The 24,878-nt window shown below is 40.4% G+C and overlaps 1 protein-coding gene across 5 annotated transcripts in view; it reads right to left on the bottom strand.

The window, feature by feature from the left end:
• HERC2 (HECT and RLD domain containing E3 ubiquitin protein ligase 2) overlaps positions 1-24,878 on the bottom strand; it is a 316,687-nt gene that overhangs the window by 95,479 nt on the left and 196,330 nt on the right. For all 5 annotated transcript variants that reach the window (XM_049906042.1, XM_049906045.1, XM_049906044.1 and 2 more), the window contains exons 52-60: positions 24,652-24,760; positions 24,399-24,538; positions 13,848-14,038; positions 13,066-13,171; positions 12,898-12,989; positions 8,008-8,183; positions 4,967-5,078; positions 1,084-1,165; positions 834-977 (exon numbers count right to left, since the gene is read on the bottom strand). In XM_049906042.1, the coding sequence (XP_049761999.1) occupies positions 834-977; positions 1,084-1,165; positions 4,967-5,078; positions 8,008-8,183; positions 12,898-12,989; positions 13,066-13,171; positions 13,848-14,038; positions 24,399-24,538; positions 24,652-24,760 (1,152 nt within the window). The remainder of the gene's footprint in view (positions 1-833; positions 978-1,083; positions 1,166-4,966; positions 5,079-8,007; positions 8,184-12,897; positions 12,990-13,065; positions 13,172-13,847; positions 14,039-24,398; positions 24,539-24,651; positions 24,761-24,878) is intronic.

Here is a 24,878-nt window from a genome sequence, read left to right on the forward strand (position 1 = left end):
TACCAGGGCCACAGTGTGCTCAGCTGAAAACCACACTTCCCTGCCTCCCGTGCAGAGGGTGGTGACTGAGAGGCAATGAGAGTCAGGCTTCCAGAAACAGTTCCTTAGAGGGGGCTGCGTGGGCTGGGAAAAACACCTGTCTTGTGCTTGTCTTTTCCTCCTATGTCTGGAACTTGCATGTGATGGCTAGAGCTGAGTGGTATCCACCTTTCAACAAAGATGGACAAAAAGAAGACTCCCAGGCCTCAGGGACATGGCGTTGCCCTACTAGCCCTGAACTGCTAACCTGAGACATTTACACAGCAGAAAGATAAAATCCTATCTGTGGTTTGGATTTTCTGTTACATGGGGGCTAAACCTAATACCACTCAGTAAGTACAGGCAGGAACCGAGTTCTGTATCTAACTCAGTTCTGTTCCCAGATGCCCAGCACAGTGCTTAGAAACAATGCTCAAAAAGTTTACAAAAATGAAGGAGTATGATTTTCTTTTAGCAATCTTTTTCATCATTGGGGCTTACAGACACTTTCAGGAAAAATAGCATGTATTTAAACACATAACTGTGATTTCATAGAATGAAACATGGACCCTTGGAACAGAGTGCCCACACTCTTGAAATAACAACTGTCAGCCTCCAAAAAGCCTAGTTTAGTAATAATAACTGAACTTTAGAACGCTCAGAGATTTACATTCTCTAAGTTTTACTCCTACGAATTAAGAAAAACTTGAAAAAGAACCCAAGAACTGCTTACGAAAGTTATTTCAGGAGCTTAGTTACAAGCAGAGTAGGAATTCTGGCTGCACCTTTACACAGTGGAGATGCTGGGCTTGTACCTGAGTGCACAGCCACCTTCTTCACCACATAGCTGCTGAGGGCTGTGATCTGCCGCGGGATGGGCACAGTCCCACTGGAGAGGCCCAGCCCTAGCCGCCCATTGGTGGCTTCTCCACAGGCGTAGACTTTTCCTTCCACAGTGACTGCAAAGAAGGAGCATAGGGAAAGGACTCACCTTCAGATCATACCAACTGTAATTTTTGGTGTTGAGCAAAACTAAACATTTTTAAAATATTCAAACAATCATACCTGCAAACAAGCTTTTAGAACCTCCAGCCACCTGTACCACATTCAAAGCAGACAGGGTCTCAGAGAATGAAGGAACCTTTATCTAGAACAGAATTTTTTTTTTTTTTAAAGCAAAAGAAGGAAAACAGTAACTATTTCATTAACACTTTTAAATGAGTAACCTTATTAGATGGATACAGTGAAACCTGTAAGAGCCGGAACTCAAAGGGCTGCCTTGTGGTTCCGGGTCTTACAAGTTTTCTGCCTTTGACGGGGCACAGAATTAGCACTCTTCTATTGCTTGCTTTAGTGGAAAATACTTGAAATTTTCTTTTCTGACAAGTTTCCACCTTACACAGGTTCCAACTTTTGCAAGTTTTACTGCATAAGGAATTACTGTTAATTTATATGGTTGTATTAACAAAAAGAGGTCTTACCCCTTAGAGGTACACATTAAAGTATTTAAGGATGAAATGATATACTGAAATTTGCTTTAAACTAAACCAGGAAGAAGGTGGCCTGCCAGGTGGCCTGAGACTACGAAGGCTAACACCCGGGCTATCAGGGTTCACAGCACTACTCATTCTTTCTACTTGGGTACATTTGAAGATTTCCATAATAAAAGGCTAAAATAAAGATAGAAATAAATATCTAGCAAGCTATACTTTAAGTTATGGCCTGCACTGTCTTTGATTCTGACATCTAAGAAATTATACACTCAAACTTCCCAATGTATGTGGGTGTGATTTAATTTTCTTTTTTAAATTTTTATTGTGCTTTAAGTGAAAGTTTACACATCAAGTCAGTTTCTCATACAAAACCTTATATACACCTTGCTATATACTCCTGGGAACCCTGGTGGCGTAGTGGTTAAGTGCTACGGCTGCTAACCAAAGGGTCAGCAGGTCTAAACCGCCAGGCGCTCCCTGGAAACTCTATGGGACAGTTCTACCTTGTCCAATAGGGTCGCTATGAGTCAGAATCGACTCGACAGCACTGGGTTTTGGTATCTACTCCTAGTTGCTCTCCCCCTAATGAGACAGCATATTTCTTCTCTCCACCCTGTGTTTCCATGTCCATTCAGCCAGCTTCTGACCCCTTCTGCCTTCTCATCTCCCCTCCAGACATAGTCTCATGTGTCTTACTTAATCCAAGAAGCTCACTCTTCACCAATATCATTTTCTTATAGTCCAGTCCAATCCCTGTCTGAAGAGCTGGCTTCGAGAATGGTTCCTGTCTTGGGCTAACAGAAGGTCTAGGGACCATGACCTCTGGGATCCCTCTGGTCTCAGTCAGACCATTAAGTCTGATCTTTTCATGAGAATCTGGAGTCTGCATCCCACTGCTCTCCTGCTCCTTCAGGGATTCTCTGTTGTGCTCCCTGTCATGGCAGTCATCAGTTGAAGCTGGGCACCATCTAGTTCTTCTGGTCTCAGGCTGACATAGTCTTTGATTTACGTGGCCCATTCTGACTCTTGGACTCATACTTACCTTGTGCCTTTGGTGTTCTTCATTCTCCTTTGATTAAGGTGGGTTGAGACCAACTGATGCATCTTAGATGGTCCCTTGCTAGCGTTTAAGACCCCAGATGCCACTCTTCAAAGTGGGATGCAGAATATTTTCTTAATAGATTTTATTATGCCAATTGACTTAGATGTCCCTTGAAACCATGGTCCCCAAACCCCCACCTCTGCTATGCTGGCCTTCGAAGTGTTTGGTTTATTCAGGAAACTTCTTTGCTTTTGGTTTAGTCCAGTTGTGCTGACCTCGCCTGTATCATGTGTTGTCCATCCCTTCACCTATAAAGTTCTTGTCTACAATCTAATTAGTGAGTCCTCCTCCTTTGCCTCCCTCTCTCCCTTCCCACTCTCGTAACCATCAAAGAATATTTTCTTCTTTGTTTAGACTATTTCTTGAGTTCTTATAATAGTGGTCTCATAAAATATTTGTCCTTTTGCATCTGACTAACTTCATTCAGCATAATGCCTTCCAGGTTCCTCCATGTTATGAAATGTTTCACAGATTCCTCACTGTTCTTTATCGACGCGCAGTATTCCATTGTGTGAATATACCATAATTTATCCATTCATCCGTTTTGCTATTGTAAACAGTGCTGCAATGAACATGGGTGTGCATGTATCTATTTGTGTGACGGCTCTTAGTTCTCTCGAATGTATTCCAAGGACTGGGTAATTTAAAATTCTTAAAGCCCTTGTCTAAGACACACGTTATGATTCTCTGTGTGCCAGAAATGACCAGTCAACAGTCATTAGTACTGTGCAAGAAAGGATTTCCTCCACACTGTGGAGCATCAAATCTAGTCCTTCCAAGCTCAGCCCTTTGTGTGAAAACTCCATTCACAATTGAGAGCAACTGGGCTTCCAAAGACGGCCCCGCACCTGCAGAACCAAGCCAGTTCCTCTGACTCACAAATGAGACATTTACCTGTACTCTGCAAATGTGACTCAAGGCTGTCCAAATTAATCTAAAAATTCACTGTACTGGGAGAGTTAACATAAATGAGTTCTAAATTTAGTTCTCAGTGTCTCAACAATGAAGGCAAGTAACAAGGGAACTTATGACCATGATACTCACAGAATACTAAAAGGAAGCAGAAACACTTATTGGAACCAAAATTTGGAGGAATTTGCTTTGTGGCTCTTCAGACAAGAGACACTGAATAATGTAACTGTCATGGATTGAAATGTGTCCCCCCAAAATATGTGTCAACTTAGTTAGGTCATGATTCCCAGTATTGTGTGGTTGTCCTCCATTTTGTGATTGTAATTTTATGTTAAAGACAATTAGGGTGGGATTGTAACACCCTTACTAAGGTCACATCCCTGATCCAATATAAAGGCAATTTCCCTGGAGCATGGCCTACACCACCTTTTATGTTACAAGAGATAAAAGAAAAGGGTAGCAAGCAGAGAGGGGGGACCTCATACCACCAAGAAAGCAGCTCCTGGAGCAGAGCGTGACCTTTGGACCCAGAGGTCCTGTGTGGAGAAACTCACAGTCCAGGAGAACACTGATGACAAGGACCTTTCTCCAGAGCTGACAGAGAAAGCCTTCCCCTGGAGGTGACGTCCTGACTTTGGACTTCTAGCCTACTAGATTCTAGGGGAATAAATTTCTCTTTGTTGACACTATCCACTTGTGGAATTTCTGTTCTAGCAGCCCTAGATGCCTATAAATGAATACAAGGGACACTGAATTCAACTCTAGCTCAAATGTATTCTTTCTTATGTCTAGTCTTAAAAAAAAAAAAAAAACTGGTCTTTTTTTCCTAAGCACCTTAAAATACTGTATAAATTAACCTTTCATCCAAGTACCTAGAGAATTAAGAATGTCAGGCTGAATGACTGCAAAAAGGATGCGTGTGTGCATACACACACGTATGTCTCCGAGCTCACAGAGCATTCTCTCTCCACAGAGGCTGCTTCATCCTGAAGTACTCAGACACCTAGCGCCTAAAGGGTAGAGGTCACTTCCCGCTCATCTTAGTACTGCTGTGCCATTCTACACAGTACTCTGCTCATGGTAAGCAAAAATGTTTACTGCACTGAAGACAAAATATATAGTTTATACTTTTTACCTATACACTTGTCAAACCATCTTCAAAATGTATTTTCCAGTTTATAAAACAGCAATAGTGCAACTATCTCTAAAATGCACTGTTTTCCAAGGACAGGGGCTTTCTACAAATGGAATCTGATAATGTCTATTAGTTCATACCAAGAATTACTTCAGGAAAATTCACTTTCCAAACAATACACAGAAGGTAAAACCATGATAAAAATGTTAAAGCAGGTATTATTGCTGTTGTTGAACGTCTCCTGGAGAAACGCCCAGCAAACACCGTCCCTGACTAAGGGGTATGCATGGCTGAAGGGGAAGGTACCTTAGAGCCTTTCAGTCCGCCCAGCTGGTCCTTGTCATTCAGCCCCCACACAAACACTTTGGTTCTTATTGTAGCCGCTGACTCCAGCCCTGCAGCCTTCTTTCTCATAAGGCTAACCAAAGGAAAAAATAAAGACAGAGACATAGGTGAGCCAGCAGAGGGGGAAAAAGGAAAGCAACACAAACACTGGGAGCTTGCTGGTTACTATCAAAATGCTTGTTTTAAGTTTTAATACAATAAAACTCTAGGTATGTTCAAGAATAAGTATTTCAGAGGGTCAAAATTTCCAAACTAGAACACCAGAATTTTATTTTAGCCTTGTTTATTCCATGTGTGCATTTCTCTTTCTTCTTAAATATCAGTGTGAACATAACTGTCTTGATAACGCGTCATGATACCCACTGGTTTCCATGATGCATCTCTACTACAGATGGAACTGCAGAGAACGCTGGCTAAACGGGGGCTGGTACTGCAGCAATGTCTCCACACCTGAATGTCGGCTTGGTGATGTGTTTTGTCACCGCCCCCCCACCTCGCAAGGAAGAATAAAATGCATGCAGCCATGTTACCTTGAGGTGCTGTAACATATAGACATGTCCTGAGGCAAAATGCTATTTTCGTCCTTTTACTCTGCCCTCCCCCATCCCCCACCTGCCTCCCTTTTCATCTCAGAAGTCCTGCTCTGTACCCGGAGAAGCTTCTGAAGATTGCTCACTCCATTTCCTCACCTGCCCTCAGTGGGATGGGAAATTACCAACAGTAAACAAAACGCCGATTCTTGAACTGGATGAAACCAAAACAGAGTATTCCATTTTCTTGTTTGTTAGTTTGATGCCAGGTGTTAATGAACTGCTTTCTGCATTTGGGATTTTAGGCTTTTTGTTTGATTTCTGTTGTTCTGCTTTTATTCTACTCTGACATGCTAGAATAGTGATTGAAGGCCTCAGAGACTAGGTTCTAGACAGAAGAATTTTTTTTTAACACTTTCATACTAATAAATATTTAGTTTAAGGAATCAAAATGTTATGGTTTTGGACTAGAAAAGTAGGAAAACTCTCTCCTCAGATACCAGACACAGGAAAGCATATACATTGCAATCACTTGAAATACTCTATAACACATTTTTAGTCAAAAATATATACAGTGGACCAGAAGTGACTCAAAACATTTAAGGACTGGCACCATGTACACATCTGCCTTCCGTAACAGGGAAGCCATGGTCAGTCCAGGCTGCCCTGGCAGGACTGAAGCCCTCCAGAGACTGCTCAGACTGAAGCCCTCCAGAGTGTGCAGATCACTGGGACACCTGAAATGATTAGTCAGCTAATGACAGCTTTCAGAAAAAAACCATTACATTCCAGCTTCTAAATTGTCTTTTAATAATATGTTCAATTATGTGAAAGTATCATCAATGAATAAGGTTCAAAACTTTTTTGTTTATTTCACATATACAGTACGCATATTAAATATTTGCCCCATTTGTTTTAGTAGCGACTATACAAGAAAATGCTAATAATCTTTTCTCTTGAAAATCCTAATGATTTACTTATTTAAGTCAACTGGTATTTTCCTTATTTAATTAAATTTATGTAAACAGATACAACTGGTTTGAACTGAAACATGAATATATATTTCAGGTTAAGATAGTGTCACACATACCAATTTTTTTTTTTTTTATGCAAGGTTCCAAAATAAACAAGACAGAATTCAAATACCAAGATCACAGAACCCCAGATTCACCTGATTTATTACCACGGTTGCTACGCACACATGACTAGGAGAATGTGCTTAAGAGCAGCACGGTACAGAGCTCCTTTGTTTCAAAAAGACAGACCACTTACATCACACACTAAAAAGTACTGGTGCAAAGAGCACTTCCATTAATGGTATTACTCCAGTGACCGCACTTGCCTCCCATGGTGTCTGCAAGAACCTTGCTACCCAGCAACTGAACAGTCTCTTTGGAATGTTAAAAACATATCAATTTATTTTATATATTTTTTAACTTCCCAATTTTACTGTCAGCAATTTATCTAAAGAAAATACAACTTACACGAAGACCATGATAATCTATTTTGTTCGCTCTGTAACTATAAACGGGGGTCTAGGACAGCACCTGCATATAACGAGTCCTCAATACTCATCTTTTGTACAGATGCACAGATGGACACAAACGTGCACAGACGTAGCTGACATCTTTCTTCTCCCTTTATGTAGGTTGTTCCCTCTACCAGAAGCACTCGTTCCTGTCCACTTTACTTTGGATAACTCTTATTCTTCCTGTAATTCTGGCTTTGGGGGGAAGTTTTCCTGTTCTCCCTGACAGATCAATGCCTCTGCTGGAGACTCTCAAGAGTACCACACCCTCTCCTTTGTGCCACTCACCACAGCTGCAATGTCACACTTATGTGTGATCATTGGATTAATACCTGGCTCCTACATTTAAACTGTAAACTCCATAAGGTTAGGGACGAGTTTTGTTTTATTTTGCTCATTTACCATGGTATTCCCAGTACAAAGAACAGGGCTTGGCCCATGGTAGGTGTTTGTACTGAATGAGTAAAGATGGCAGTAGGCACTGCCACAGTGCTCATGCAAAATAAGGAAACGAGAAAGTGAACAATGAAAGCACAATCCACAAAAATCACATCACAGAACATCTGTTAATATGAGTAAGAGTGAATAATAAAATACTAAGTGAAAAAGGGTACAACATGCATACTACACCGTATCATTTCCACAGGAAAATACATCTAGGAACAGGAAAAAAAATAGAAGGACATATACCAAGATCTTAACAGTGATATTTCAGGTAGAAAAATTAAACATTTTTATCTCCCTCTTTTAATTGTATTTTTCTAGATAAAAAAAAGAACAAAAAACACTGCTGTCAAGTTGATTTTTCTAGATATAATATGTTAACACAGTGAACATTTTCCTCAAAATAAAAACTACTGTCATCTTGAGCTATACTCTCAGACAATGTTTGCTTGCGAAATGAGTATTTGGGGATGTCAGTGTTAGCAACAAGTAACTCTTACCTCCCACTGCTGCCTTTATCATCCTCTTCCTCCTCGTTGTCTGAAGCTAAGAAAGGAACTGCAGCCAAGTCTTCTTCCTCTGCACGAATCCTTCCCAGTAGGATGAGACCATGGATCTTACAATCAATTCCTGAGCTCCTGCACTGCTTTATAGCAATTTCAATATACCTGTGATACTAGACACCAAGACAAGGAGTCACAGAGTTTTAGGAACAAACACACTGAATATTTTAACTGGAAAACAGGATGCTTCAGACACAACCCATGGGCTGTAGGGGAAATCAGAGCACTTTTATTTAAGTTCTGGACATACCAAGTGAGCTACGCAAAGCGAGTACAGCTGTGTCTGAGGAGGGTATGCTTGAAAATAAGTTATTAATACCAAGGCAGGGGACTCACATTGGTTTTCTTACTAAAATTAAACAGTATGATAGCCATACTGAATGACTTCAAACGTGTCTGTCTCAGAGCTCTCTTAAACGAAGATGTATTAACTAAGCAAGTGATTACAACCCAGGTAGTCACAGAGCCTTCATAATGTTTTTAAACAAAATAAAAAATTTCAATATACACAAATTAGAGAAAACACTATAAAGAACCCCATGAATCTACCACTTAGTTCAATTATCAACATATGGTAAGTCTTGTTCGTATATGGACTCTCTTAAAGAAAATTCAAGGCATCACATTGTTTTACTTGTTCAATATGTATCACTAAGAGACAAGGGAAAAATTTTAAACATATCCACAATACTATTATAGTTACAACAATAAATAGTTCCTTTTTTTTATCTATATGCTACCAGTGATCCAAGTGCTCTGATTATCTCCTAAGTGTCTTTTACTGTTGGCTTGTTCAAATCAGAATGCAAACAAGGTCCAGCTTCCCTCCATTATGCCTTTGCCATTCATCTGTTAAAGCTGGTTCACCTGTCCCATGGAATGTCCCATGCCCAAAATCTGGCAGACGGCACCTGTCTTGTCCCCAGTACTTCCTGTGAACAGGAATGCAGCAGGAAGCACCCAACACTACCCATTACTTTTTATTGCCCAAACTGGACTTGATCAGACAGTAAGATCTACCTGTGACTTCGAAGGAGATAGAGGCGAACAAAACCATGAAAAGGCAAATGACAAACTGAGAAAACAAGGATTCTGTAGGAGAAATGATGCAGTCTTCAGCAAAGAAAAAACACAAGCCAGCTGCAAAAGGACATTTATGGGATAACTGGGAATATCTGAACACTGACTGGATAATATATGGTTTTAAAGAACAACCACGGTGCAAATGGTTAACGCACCCAGCTGCTAACCAACAGGCTGGAGTTCGAGTCCACCCAGAGGCAACCTGGAGGAATCTACTTTTGAATTTTTCAGATCTAATTCAAAAAAATCAGCCACTGAAAACCCTACGACGCACAGTTTTACTGACACACATGGGGTTGCCATGAGTAGAATCGACTCAGCAGGAGCTGGTTTTCCGTTGTTTTGGTTAGGTATAACAATAACATGGTGGCTATATTTTAAGTTCTTACCTATTAGGGATGAATACTGAAGTATTACTATTGAACTAAGACTGTGCCCAGGACTTCCTTTTATACACTCCAGGAAAAAAAATTTTTTTTGGAAGGAGAGTGCACTGACAGAGTGAAAACACAACTTTCAAAAATGTTGATAAATGTTGAAGCTGGGTGACAAACTCACGGGGGTTTCAGTGTGCCATCCTCTCCGCTTTTGGTTGTGTTGGGAAATCCCCATAATAAATCCTTATCATAGGAAGGGGGATCCTAAAGAGCCCAGCAGCATCTCCAGAGCGGTAATATTCTAGTCCCTAATTTGGTTGACGGGGTGGAGGGCAGGGAAGGAGTTTGCTGTTTACTCACAATGCTTCATACTTTTCATATACATTGTATACACTGTTTTGTATATATCAAACATTACAGAATAAAATGGTTTTGAATTGAAAATTTTCTTGGATTAAGGTTAATTCACCTTTTATGAATGATCATCTTCAGCAGCAAAAACGAAAACCAAACCCACTGCCTCAGAACGGAATCCAGCTCACAGCAACCGTCTAAGACAGAGCAGGACTGCCCATGGGGTTCCCAAGGCTGCAACCTTTACAGAAGCTGACTCCTCAACTTTCTCCCACAGAACAGCTGAGCTTTCAGTTAGTAGCCAAGTGCTTAACCGCTGAGCCACCAGGGCTCCTTTTGGAAGCAGAGTAGTTACTAATTTAATTAAAATTCAAATATATTCAGAAGTATGGCTAACACATTCTATAAGCTGCATTGTTACCTAGCAGTAAGTTAACAGTAAAATTCATTAAAATTCAAGACTATGCTTTTCTCAGAAAAATTCATTACAGGCAGGCCCTGGGTTATGAACATCAGACTTACTTACAGCTCGTACTTACGAACCAGCCCCTGTACAGCCTGTTATATTAAAAATCCATTGCACATACACCCAACCCAACCCAGTGCCATGTTGTAATGACAAACAGGTGCTACTTTGCGAAGTGCATCAAAACGTTATTATTCCTCTTACTTTATTGTTAAGTTAAAGATGCTTTAGTGCAGCCAGAAGTGTTTCTTCAACGTTTTTAATGCACAGAAAGGTATAGTATATAGCATGCTTTTTAATGCACAGAAAGGTACACCATATGGTATGTTTTTTAATGCATAGAAAGGTACACTATATAGTATGCTTTTTAACGCATAGAAAGGTACGCTATATAGTATGTTTTTTAATGCATAGAAAGATACACTAAATAGTATGTTTTTTAATGCATAGAAAGATACACTAAATAGTATGTTTTTAATGCATAGAAAGATACACTAAATAGTATGTTTTTTAATGCACAGAAAGGTACAGTATATATTATGTTTTTTAATGCACAGAGAGGTACACTATATAGTATGTTTTTTAATGCATAGAAAGGTACAGTATATGTTTTTTAATGCAGAGAGGTACACTATATAGTATGTTTTTTAATGCCTAGAAAGGTACACCATATAGTATGTTTTTTAATGCATAGAAAGGTACACCATATAGTATGTTTTTTAATGCATAGAAAGGTACACCATATAGTATGTTTTTTAATGCCTAGAAAGGTACACCATATAGTATGTTTTTTAATGCATAGAAAGGTACACCATATAGTATGTTTTTTCATGCATAGAAAGGTACACCATATAGTATGTTTTTTAATGCATAGAAAGGTACACCATATAGTATGTTTTTTAATGCATAGAAAGGTACACTATATAGTATGTTTTTTCATGCATAGAAAGGTACAGTATATAGTATGTTTTTTAATGCCTAGAAAGGTACACTATATAGTATGTTTTTTAATGCATAGAAAAGTACACTATATAGTATGTTTTAACACACAGAAAGATATATAGTATGTTTTTTAATGCATAGAAAGGTACAGTATATACTGTTTTTTAATGCACAGAAAGGTACACTATATAGTATGCTTTTTAACGCATAGAAAGGTACACTATATAAAAAAAACTAGTTTTTTTTATGTTTTTAATGCATAAAAAGGTACAGTATATAGTATGGTTTTTAACGCATAGAAAGGTACACTATATAGTATGCTTTTTAATGCATAGAAAGGTACAGTTTATACTATGTTTTTTTAATGCACAGAAAGGTACACTACGTAGTATGCTTTTTAATGCATAGAAAGGTACAGTACATAGTATGTTTTTTAATGCACAGAAAGGTACACTACACAGTATGCTTTTTAATGCACAGAAAGGTACACTATATACTATTTACCCTAAGACAAACACTTGACTGACTTTCGGTATGAACCATTCTGACTTACATACAAATTAGACTTAAACACAGACTTAAGAATGGAAATCATTCATAATCTAGGGTCTACCTGTATTACATTTCACTTTTACATTTTTCTAATTAACACAATTGTTATTATTAACAAATCAGCATGTCCCAAAATAATTAAATGACAATAATGAATGGTGAACTGTGTTTAATAATTCAAAAATAAACTCCTTACTTATAATAAATTTTAGAGGAATAAAAATCAAGTATTGATATTTTTATCCATTATTATGTACCAGTGGAGCCCTGGTGATGCAGTGGTAAAGAGCTACAGCTGCTAACCAAAGGGGTACAGTTGGAGTCTACCAGCTGCTCCTTGGAAACCATACAGGACACTCCTACTCTGGCCTACAGAGGCGCTATGAGTCAGAATCGACTTGATGGCAACGGGTTTTATCATGTACCAATTAAATTCGTCCTCACATGACAACAGCAAAGGTACTACATAAAACTATCCCAATTTGTATTAAGTATATTTAATTTACTAAAATAGTGTTGAACTACTGTGTGGAAAGATATACTAGAAGGCTTCAAAGATGGAGTTACACTGATCTTTAATGTGTGGTTATTGTTTAAAAGAAATCTCATTATTTCTCTCAGAAAAAAAACTGCAAGAGATAAAATAAACTTGGATTCACTTTGAAAGTTACGTTATTACCAACTAAGACAAAGAAATAGTTCAGCACTTGATCCAAGAGGCGTGATAACGAAAAGCAATTTCCCTGTTACACAGAAGGTCAGAAACTCACAGATACTTAATGGAAAGGACCTGTGGAGGCGGCTGTGCTGTGTACAAACAGCAACCTGAAAGCCAATACCTACTTTTTATGTCTACCCTCAACTGAAAACAAAGATAATCAGAAGGAAATATATTTTGTTTTCTTTCAAGCTGATCTGGTAAGTTGAAAATACAAATTTCAAAACAAATCCAACCAATTAATTAACTAAGGAGAAAAAATGGGCTCAGTAATAGTATAAAGTGCCCAAAAGCACTTGGAGACCATCAAAAACAACAGTCTCAGAGCTACTTACCTCTGTGCAGTCGCTCAGAAGGGGCACGGTGGTGTCAGTAGGGTTAATGTGGATTGTCTTTAGTTCAATTAGGTTATTTAGGGAATTTCCACCTAGGCGAAAGAAAGGCAATCAGACAAAGGAGTTTTTATCATGTGATAGAAGGTACAGACTTTTGAGTTCGATTACCTGACACGACCACCAGGGAAGGCATGTAGCTACTGTCAGCAGGATCCACTATCATTTTTAATCTATGAACAAGAACGTCTGGGAAAATCTCCAAACGAATCCAGTGCTTAAAAAAAAAAAAACAGAAGGTATCCTCAGTCAGCAAAATTTAGCCGGTAAACTAGTATCCCTGAAGCTTGACTCTCTACTTGATATGTATTTTTAAATATACAATGTGGCATGAGAGGGGTAAATTCTGTCTTTAACTTGGCAGAAACCAAGACTATTCTACTCCATCATTACCTAATTAGAGGAAGGTCTCACCCTGAGCTCCAGAAAAGCTACATTTGTAGCCCACCCATCGAGGGAGTACACTACAGAAAATGCTGAAATCCAAACAGAGAAAAAGCCCGTCTCCCCCAGCCTGAGCTGTGTGTACATCCACATGTAAGTGATAGCATTCCAAAGCTCAACACGTATTTGTTAGGATCCATTAGAGAAAATTCTAGCCAGAAGCTAGAATTCAGTACATTTTATGTGAAAAAGGGTAAAAAAAAAAAAAAAAATCCTACTACCCTCCACTAATTTGTTAGTTAAATAAAATCCATTAGCTATGCTATTTAAAACCTCTGAAAATAAATGATACACTGCCCATGTAACTTTAAAATAATTTAATTAAAATATAAAATGAGGGCTGACAGGTTCCGTCAATACACCTCTGAATTTTTCAAATTCATTTTGAAAACCTAAAAAGCAAAAACATCTAAACGAAAATGTCTTGACATGTGCCTACTGCCAACTACCTTTCCCTGTGACCCAGATGACTGCCAGCAGGGCTCGCTGCCGTCTATCAGACGAGCAGCCTGGTTCACGGAGGATGACACATTCAGGCTCTTCACCATGCGGGACCAGCTGTCGAGCAGCGCTCCTGGTTGACTGCTGTGACACCGCTTCAGCTGTTTTCCTGAACGGCCACAAAATACTGCAGACTGTCCTATTTCGAGTCAGTCAAAAAGAGCATTAATACTTACTGAATTGGGCAGAATCGTCACGATCAAGAAATGAAGAATATTACACAGTAAGGAGTATTGTACTTCCACAAAAATACACAGCGTTCGAATGAAAGTTCAGTGACAGTGCTTACTCAAAGCAGCGGTATTGAGGAGTTCTGGTTAAGACAGTGGCTTAGCTGGACACACCATAACATGCCTCTACAACAAAGATTTGAGAAACTAAATAAAACACACACAAGTAACGATCTCAGACCTCTGAACATCAAATGGAGAGCTGGAAAATCTAGCCAGGCACCGAATGGAAGCAGCCGTAGAACAAAGTCAGCAGGAACATCGAGTTCACAGGCGTCTTGTGACCTGCCCACCACCCCAGTGGGGCACCACCCCAGTAGGGCATAACCATTCTGGGATGTCAGGAAACGTCATCCTGGGTGAGGAACCCAGGAAGGCAACTTCATGAAAAACACAGCCAGAGGCACAGATGCTATGTCAACAAACCTGGAAGGAAATGAGATGCGTCCAAGAAGGCGCCTCATGTGAGCACCATATCTTTGAAATTAGGGAAACACAGTAAAGTAAGGTGGGCTGAACTGTTGGAGCTTCAGGACGATGGACAGTAGGACAGGCAGTACACACCTGCAGAGGGGCAGAGGAAACAACAGGAGGGGAATGGAAGAGATCAGTGTCCCTGGGGAGTGCAGGCAAAGGAAGGGATCAGTGTCCCTGGGAAGCACACAGAAGATGGCATCAGTGTCCCTGGGGAGTGCAAGCAAAGGAAGGGATCAGTGTCCCTGGGAAGCACACAGAAGATGGCATCAGTGTCCCTGGGGAGCACAGAGAAGATGGCATCAGTGTCCCTGGGGAGCACACAGAAGATGGAATCAGTGTCCCTGGGGAACACAGAGAAGATGGAATCAGTGTCCCTGGGGAGCACAGAGAAGATGGCATCAGTGTCCCTGGGGAGCACACAGAAGATGGAATCAGTGTCCCTGGGGAACACAGAGAAGATGGAATCAGTGTCCCTGGGGAGCACAGAGAAGATGGCATCAGTGTCCCTGGGGAGCACACAGAAGATGGAATCAGTGTCCCTGGGGAGCCCACAGAAGATGGAATCAGTGTCCCTGGGGAGCACACAGAAGATGGAATCAGTGTTCCTGGGGAGCAGAGAGAAGATGGAATCAGTGTTCCTGGGGAGCACAGAGAAGATGGCATCAGTGCCCCTGGGGAACACAGAGAAGATGGAATCAATGTTCCTGGGGAGCACAGAGAAGATGGAATCAGTGTTCCTGGGGAGCACAGAGAAGATGGAATCAGTGTTCCTGGGGAGCACAGAGAAGATGGAGTCAGTGCCCCTGGGGAACACAGAGAAGATGGAATCAATGTTCCTGGGGAACACAGAGAAGATGGAATCAGTGTTCCTGGGGAGCACAGAGAAGATGGAATCAGTGTTCCTGGGGAGCACATAGAAGATGGAATCAGTGCCCCTGGGGAACACAGAGAAGATGGAATCAATGTTCCTGGGGAGCACAGAGAAGATGGAATCAGTGTTCCTGGGGAGCACAGAGAAGATGGAATCAGTGTTCCTGGGGAGCACACAGAAGATGGAATCAGTGTTCCTGGGGAGCACACAGAAGATGGAATCAGTGTTCCTGGGGAGCACAGAGAAGATGGAGTCAGTGCCCCTGAGGAACACAGAGAAGATGGAATCTTTGTCCCTGGGGAGCACACAGAAGATGGAATCAGTGTCCCTGGGGAGCACAGAGAATATGGGATCAGTGTCCCTGGGAGCACATAGAAGATGGAATCAGTGTCCCTGGGGAACACAGAGAAGATGGAATCAGTGTTCCTGGGGAGCACAGAGAAGATGGAGTCAGTGCCCCTGAGGAACACAGAAAAGATGGAATCAGTGTCCCTGGGGAGCACACAGAAGATGGAATCAGTGTCCCTGGGGAGCACACAGAAGATGGAATCAGTGTCCCTGGGGAGCACATAGAAGATGGAATCAGTGTTCCTGGGGAGCACAGAGAAGATGGCATCAGTGCCCCCAGGGAACACAGAGAAGATGGAATCAGTGTCCCCAGGGAGCACAGAGAAGATGGAATCAGTGTCCCCGGGGAGCACAGAGAAGGAAGGGATCAGTGCCCCTGGGGAGCACAGAGAAGATGGAATCAGTGTCCCAGGGGAGCACAGAGAAGGAAGGGAGTAGTGTCCCGGGGGGAGCACAGAGAAGGAAGGGATCTGTGTCCCTTGGGAGTGCAGGGACGGAAGGGATCAGTGTCCCTGCGGAGTGTGGACAAGAAGAGATCAGTGTCCCTGGGGAGCACAGAGAAGAAGAGATCAGTGTCCCTGGGGAATGCAGTGAAGGAAGGGATCAGTGTCCCTGGGGAGCACAGAGAAGGAAGGGAGCGCAGAACTAAGGTTGTGATTGTGGGTCAGTAGCCACTCCCCTCCATTTGGACAGGAGGCCCCCTTTGAACAGTAACCCATAGAGTAATACTTAGAAACGCCCCTCAACAGTCCTCATGCCACCCTTCCTTTACCTTTCTTTGGGGAAGGCCCCTCCCAGAACTCCAGGCATCTTCCACCCACCCCCCTCCTAAGCAGCTTCCACAGGCCCCCATGCCCTACCCCTGCACAGACCATTTCCAAGTGCCTCAGCACCCCACCCATGCCTATCCAGGCCACTTCAGTGGGCCCCAGCACCCCGTCCCCCTCCCAGGCCCAGGGCTGCTGCCACTGGCTTCACTACCCCCCCACCCCCCAACCGTCCGTCCTTCGAAAACCTAAAAATGGAAAAATTCCTAGAAACACATTACCTACCTAAACTAACAAAGATACAGATTAAAAATCTAAACAGATCCATAACTAAAGAAGAGACTGAAGATGTTATCAAAAAAACTCCCTACCAAAAAACAGTCCAGGACCAAATAGCTTCACTGGGGAACTTTACCAAACATCAAGAGAAGAGCTAACACCAATTCTACTCAAACTCTTCTAAAATAGAGAAGAGCCAGGAATACTCCCTAACTCTTTCTATGAAGCCAGCATCGCCCCTATAGCAAAACCAGAAAAAGACATCACAAAAAAATAAAACTACAGACCAATATCCCTTATGAATACAGACGTAAAAATTTTCATCAAAATTCTAGCAAACAGAATCCAACAGCATAAAATAATTATATACCACAATCAAGTGGAGTTCACACCAGGAAAACCAGGGTGAGCCACAATTAGGAAATCAGTGTCAGTCACCACATAAACAAAGGAAAAGAATCATAAGGTCATCTCGACTGATGCAGAAACGGCATCTGATAAAGTTCAACACCGTTTCCTGATCAAAACTCTTAGCAAAATAGGAATAGAAGAGAAATTCCTCAACATAATTAAGGGCATATATGCAAAACCAAGTGCCAACATTATTCTCAACAGAGAAAAACTGAGGGCCTTCACCTTGCGAACAAGACAAGGATGTCCACTGTCATCACTCTTATTCAGTATTGTACAGGAAGTCCTGGCCAGAGTAACAGGGCAAGAAAAGGAAATAAAAGGTATCCAAATCAGAAAGGAAGAAGTAAAACTACCTCTATTTGCAGATGACATGATCCCATACACAGAAAATTCCAGAGATTTCATAAGAAAGGTACTGGATCTAACAGTAGAATTAAGCAAAGTGGTAACGTACAGGATCAACACACAAAAATCACTTGGGTTCCTTTATATTGTTGTTGTGTGCCATCGAGTTGATTCCAACTCATAGTGACCCTATAGACAAAGTAGAACTGTCCCCCACCGGGTTTCCAAGGCTGTAACCTTTACAGAAGCAGATGGCCACATCTTTCTCCTGTTCCACCAGGGCGCCTCTCCTTTACACTAACAGGAAAAATGCCAAAAAGAAATTAAAAAAACAATACCATTTACAATAGCCAAAAAAATGAAAAAAATACCCTGCAATAAACCTAAGCAGGTTTACTGAAAAGACTTATATGACGAAAACCACAAAACACTACAAGAGACTAAAAGAGACCAATATAAATGGAAGGACACTGTGTTCATGGACTGGAAGATGCAATATCATAAGAACGTCAACACTACCCAAAGCGATATATAGCTACGATGCAATCCCAATCCAACTTCCAACATTTTTCACTGGAATGAGAAAACTAATCATCAACTTTATACGGAAAGTGGCCCAGAATAGTCACAGCAATATTGAAGAACAACAACAAAGCCGGAGGCCTCACACTCCTCAATCTTAAAATGTACTGCACAGCGGCAGGGGCCCTGGCGGGGCGCTGGTTCAGAGCTTGGCTGCCAACCAGAGCCCGGCTGTCAGAACCGAGCGGCTGCTCCCTGGAGACCCTACGCAGCAGTTCCACTCTGTACTAGGGGGTTGCCACGAGTCACAGCTGGCTCGATAGCAACAGGTTTGGTTTTTTTTTTTATACATACAGCTGTAGTAAGCAAAATGGCCTGGTACTGATTTAATGATAGACACACAGACCAGTGGAATAGAACTGAGAACCCAGAAATAAATCTATCCATCTATGGACAACCGATTTTTGACAAGGGGTCAAAGTCCATTCAATGAGGAATAAACAGGCTCTTTAATAAATGGTGCTGGCAAAACTGGATATCCACTTGCAGAAAAATGAAACAGGACCCATACCTCACACCATACGCAAAAACTAACAAAAAATTGATCAAACAGCCCCCAGACCTTCTGTTGGCCCAGGACAGGAACCATTCCCGAAGCCAACTCTTCAGACAGGGATTGGACTGGACAATGGGTTGGAGAGGGATGCTGGTGAGGAGTGAGCTTCTTGGATCAGGTGGACACTTGAGACTATGTTGGCATCTCCTGCCTGGAGGGGAGATGAGAGGGTGGAGGGGGTCAGAAGCTGGCGAAATGGACACGAAAAGAAAGAGTAGAGGGAGAGAGCGGGCTGTCTCATTAGGCGAAGAGCAATTGGGAGTATGTAGCAAGGTGTATATAAGTTTTTATGTGAGAGACTGCCTTGATTTATAAACTTTCACTTAAAGCACAATAAATATTATTTAAAAAAAAATTGATCAAACACCTAAATGGTAAAGCTAAAATTATAAAGTTCTTGGAAGGCAACATAGGGACAAAATTATGGGACCTAATTAAAAAAAAAAAAAAACAAACACAACTATAACTTCACAAAGAGCAGGAGACCAATTAGACAATAAGGACCTCATAAAAATTATGTACTTATTACATTCATCAAAAGATTTTTCAGAAGAATAAAAAGACAGCCTACTGACAGGGAAAAAAATTTTCAGGAATCCCAGGTCCGATAAGGAATCACATATCCGACAAGGGCCTAATCTCTAAAATATATAGAAAATGTCAACAACTCAACAACATAAAGACAAATAACCCAATTGAAAAATGGGCAGAGGACATGAACTGACACTTCACCAAAGAGGACATTCAAGCGACCAACAAACACATGAAAAGACACTCGTGATCATTAGCCATTTGAGAGATACGTATTAAAGCTACAACGAGATTCAATCTCACCCTGCAAAAATGGCATTGATTAAAAAACATAAAACATAATGCTGACAAGATGTGGGGAGACCCTTATCCACTGCTGGTGGGACTGTAAAATGGTATAACCACTACGAGAAACAGTATGGAGCTTCCTCAAAAAACTAGAAATACAACTACCTTATGATCTAGCAATCCTACTCCTAGATATATACCGTACAGATCTAACAGATCTAATAAACATGAGCAGACATATGCACTCCTATATTCCCCGCAGCACTATTCAAAATAGCAAAAAGATGGAATGAACCTAAGCGCCCATCAACGGATGAATGAATAAACTGTGGTACACGCATATAAGAGTACTACACAGCCATAAAGAATAAGGAAGAGTTCTCGAAATATGTAACAACATGGACGAATCTGGAGGGCATTATGCTAAGTGAGCCAAGTTAATCACAAAAGGACATATATCACATGATTGCACTTCTATAAGAATAGGTTTTTAATAAATGCTATGACATAAACAATTTTGCAACAACAACCAAAAAATATATGTGGTTACATATGTATGTAGGCATACGTGTGTGTAACTACGTATACGTGTGCATATACAAATGTATCTATATGTATACACATGTATGTGTGTGCATGCATTTATATCCGTATATACATTAAAGCACACAGGGGGCACAGTTATGGGTACTTCTTAGACTTAACCAAACATCTCATGAGACTGGCTTATGGTGTTTGAAGGCTCAGGACCACAGTGTCATGGGGTAACTCGGCCAATTGTCATAACATAGTTCATAGACTCGATGCTCTATATCCTACTCTGGTGAGTAGTGTCTGGGGTCTGAGAAACTTGCAAAGAGCTTCTAAGATACAACTATTTGTCTCTACTGGTCCACAGTAAAAGAGAAAAAAGGATACCAAAGACTCAGAGAAGAAACTAGTCTACAGGACCACAAGTCTACACGAACCACAACCTTATCTACCTTGAGACCATAAGATTAGATGGTGCCCAGCTACCACTATCCATTGTTCTGATCAGGGACAAATCAGGTGGATCCTGATAGAATGGGAGAAAAATGTGGAACTCATATTCTGAAAAGGTCCAAACTTACTGGACCAGTTGAGACTACAGGACTCCTTGAGGTTTATCGCCCTGAGATAGTCTTTAAACTTTGATCCAAGAGTATTGCTTGAGCTCACCTTTTAGCTAAATAAGAGATTGGCTCATAAAACAAAGATTATCACCCGTGAATACAGTGCTTCTTTAAATGTATGTGACCAAATGGTCAATATTACCCTAAAGTAAAGATGAGAAAGCAAAGGGACAGGGATAATATTTTACTGGAAATGGAACCACCAGAATGGAATTAATGAGAATGTTGACACATTGTAGAAAACATAACCAATGGTACTGAACGATCTGCACTGTTGCTGTTAGGTGTCACTGAGTCAGTTCTGACTCAAAGCAACCCTGTGTACAACAGAAGAAAACACTGCCACATTCTGCTCCATTCTCACAATCGTTGTTATGCTCGAGCGCTAAGAAGCTCCTAGTGTGAATACTGATGACAAGAACCTTTCCCTCAGAGCCAACGGAGAGAGAAAGCCTTCCCCTGGAGCTGGCACCCTGAATTTGGACTTTTAGCCTCCTCATCTGTGAGGATAAATTTCTGTTTGTTAAAGCCATCCACCTATGGTATTTCTGTTCTAGTAGCAGTAGATAACTAAGACAAATATTGACCCAAGAATAACCCCTACCAACAGCAATGCGGGCCACATCCAGTTGACTGAAGTTGTAATTTCAGTCACAGCAAACAACAGCCTGCCTGGGAATTTAAGGGAAATCTTTGAGGAGGAGATGACCTTAGAAAACTTGAGAACCTCTGACTTATTTTTGTGGATTTAAAAGATAAATGAGAAAGGAGATAGGCCCAGTCATACACCTCTGGCTATCTCTGAGGACCTGTGCAAGCAGGAGGTAAAAGCTAAGTTTATCTTCTAAACTGCCTGAAGTTTGAAGGCATACAGGCAAAAAACATTTAAATCACTCTTAGGATCAATTGTTGGTAGACCACCAACCTATATTGTTATGGATTGAACTGTGTCCCCAAAAAGTATGTGTCAAGTTGGCTAGGCCATGATTCACAGTATTGTGTGGTTGTCCTTCATTTTGTGAAATGACGTAATTATCCTATGTGCTGTAAATCCCAACCTCTATGGTATTAATGAGGCAAGATGCAATCTACAGGATTGTATCTTCAGTCAATCTCTTTTGAGATATAAAAGAGAAAAGCTAGCAAAGAGGGCAGGGACTTCATTACCCCAAGCAAGAAGACCTAGGAGCAGAGTGCATCCTTTGGACCTGGGGTTCCTGTGCTGGGAAGTTCCTAGACCTGGCAAAGACTGATGACAAGGGCCTTTCCCCAGAGGTGACAAAGAAAGAAAGGTTCCCCTGGAGATGGTACCCTGAATTTGGACTTCTGGCCTCCTAACCTGTGAGAGAATAAATTTCTATTTGTTAAAGCCATCCACTTGTGGTATTTCTTTTATAGCAGCACTAAATAACTAAGACATATATGGACCCAAGAGTAAGCCCTAAAAAACCAAAACCAAACCCGTCGCCATCGAGTCAATTCTGACTCATAGCAAACCTATACGACACAGTAGAACTGCCACATAGGGTTTCCAAAAAGGACCTGGTGGATTCGAACTGCTGACATCTGGTTAGCAGCTGAGCTCTTAACCACTATGCCACCAGGGTTTCCAAGTCCTAAAAAGTTAGGCTTAAAAACAAAAACTTTGAAAAAGAAGATAGCAGAGAACTCTCTAGTCATACACTGCAGAAAATACAGAATAAAAAGGATCAGAGTTGAAGATAGTCACTGAACAAATAAGCAACAACAACAACAAAAAAAAAAGTAATACACACACACCAGCAACAACTATAAACTCTGGCAGAGAAAGGAATCTGATACCAGAAATACCGTTACGACCTGAAATGTTCAGCTTTCAAAAAAAAAATTTTTTTTTTTTTACAAGGCATGCAAAGAAAGAGGAAAGTATGTTATATTTACATAAAAAGCAGTCAAAAGAAAATATCCCTGAGGGGACCCAGATTTTGGACTTAGTAGACGAAGACTTTAAATTAGTTATAATAACTATGTACAAAGAACTAAAGGAAACCATGTCTAAAGAATTAAAGGAAATCATGTAAAAGATGCTTCACAAAATCAAGAATGTAACAAAAAAGACAGAAATTATAAAAGGGAACCAAACAGAAATCCTGGAATTAAAAAGTACAATAACTAAAGTTAAAAAAAAAATCACTAAAGGGACTCAACGACAGACCTGATCTGACAGAAGAAACAATCGAACTTGAAAACAGATCGACAGAAATCACGCAGACTGTGTGTGACGCGAGGCAGGGCCCACAAGCCTTCTGCTGCGTGCGGACAGCCAGCTGCTGCATCGCCATGTGCTGAAGACTATTCTTTACACATTTCATCATCTTGGCATCCTGCCGAAGCTCAACTGACGACGATAATTATAAGGGTTTATTTCTGGAATCTGAATTCTACTACTGATTTGTATGTTTATCCTTATGCCAGTACACTACAGTCTTGGTTACTGCAGCTTGGTGGTAAATTCTGAAGTCAAGAAGTGTGAGTCTTCCAATATTATTAGGCTTTTTCAAGACTGTTTCAACTATACTGGTTCTCCACCATTTCCAAGTGAATTTTTGCATCAGCTTGTAACTGTTTTTTTAAGGCAGCTGTGATTTTGATAGGCATTATATTGAAACTGTAGATGAATTTGGGAATTGTGGCCATCTTAACATTAAATCTTCCAATTCATGAAAATGAGCTGTTTTTCCATTTATTTAGGTCATCTCAAATTTCTTTCAATAATGTACTTTCTAGGGTATAAGTTTTACACTTTTGTTAGTTACTCTTCAGTATTATTTTGATGCTATTATGAATGGAATTGTTTAGTTCATTTTATTTTTGGAATTTTTTATTGCTAGTGTATAGAAATACAATTTTTTTTTTTTTTTTGTATAGTTATCGAGTATCCTGCCACCTTGCTGAAACTGTTCTAATAGTTTTTAGTAGAATTCTTAGGATTTCCTACATACAAGATCATGTCATCTTCAAATAAATCTCTCTGTACTTCTTGCTTTCTAATTTGGATACCTTTTAATTCTTTATTTTGATATACTATTATGGCCAGAAACTTCTGCACAATGTCGAACAGAACCAGTGAAAAAGTGGACTTTTTTTTGTCTTATGCTTGGGCTTAGAGGGAAAACATTCAGTCTTTCACTATTAAATATAATGTTAGTTGGGGGTTTTTCATAGACACTCTTTGTCGGGGTGAAGAAGTTGCTTTCTTTTCCTAGTTTGTTGAGTGGTTTTATCATGAAAGGGTCCTGGATTTTGTCAAATGCTTTTTCTCCCTCTATTGAAGTGGTCTTGCATTTTTTGTCCTTTATCAGTACAGTTTAATACACTGGTTAATATTTGGGCATTCCTGGGGTAAATCCCACTTGCTTATTGTGCATAATCCTTTAATGTGTTCCTAGATTTGGTTTGCTAGTATCTTGTTGAGGATTTTTACATCTATATTCATAAAGGGTACTCATCTTACAGCTTTCTTTTCTTTGAATGGCTTTGTATGGTTTTGCTGCTGGAGTAATATTAACCTTATGGAACAGGTACGTAACTGTATAGCAAAATACAACAGATCTGTATCTACAAATTATCTTATTAACAATATTTGACGGGAGAGAGAACATAATCATACTACTATACCTGGTTCATTTATTCTGCCAAATGTATGTCTGATGTTGTGTTTTTTGGTCTTGAAACACGTTTCACAAAAATCAAAGTCATCACAGTTTCTGCATTTGAATCTAGATCCATTGATGGGAAACATTTGACATCCGTCACACCTATTTTTTAAAATATCCATTGAGTTGGTAAGAAAAAAACGAGGTTATTTATTTAATTCAAAGAAAACCAGCTCTCCCAAGACAAATCTAGCAATCTTAATGTCAAAACTTACGTTACTCCAGGATGAATACTAGGCACCAACTCCATTTCTGATAACAACCCTGTCCAGTGGGACTGCTGGGGAAAGTCAACAATGACATCTTTTCCATTGGCACTGAAAGCTACAACAGAACAAAAATTGCTTAAAATATTGTTCACTGCCAGTAAAAACTTTAAATTACAGCTAAACCTAGCCAGGTAATATTACATTACAGTTAATTAGGTTTTACAAAGAGTACT

This window comes from Elephas maximus, chromosome 13 (assembly GCF_024166365.1).
Source record: "Elephas maximus indicus isolate mEleMax1 chromosome 13, mEleMax1 primary haplotype, whole genome shotgun sequence".
Classification (NCBI taxonomy): domain Eukaryota; kingdom Metazoa; phylum Chordata; class Mammalia; order Proboscidea; family Elephantidae; genus Elephas; species Elephas maximus.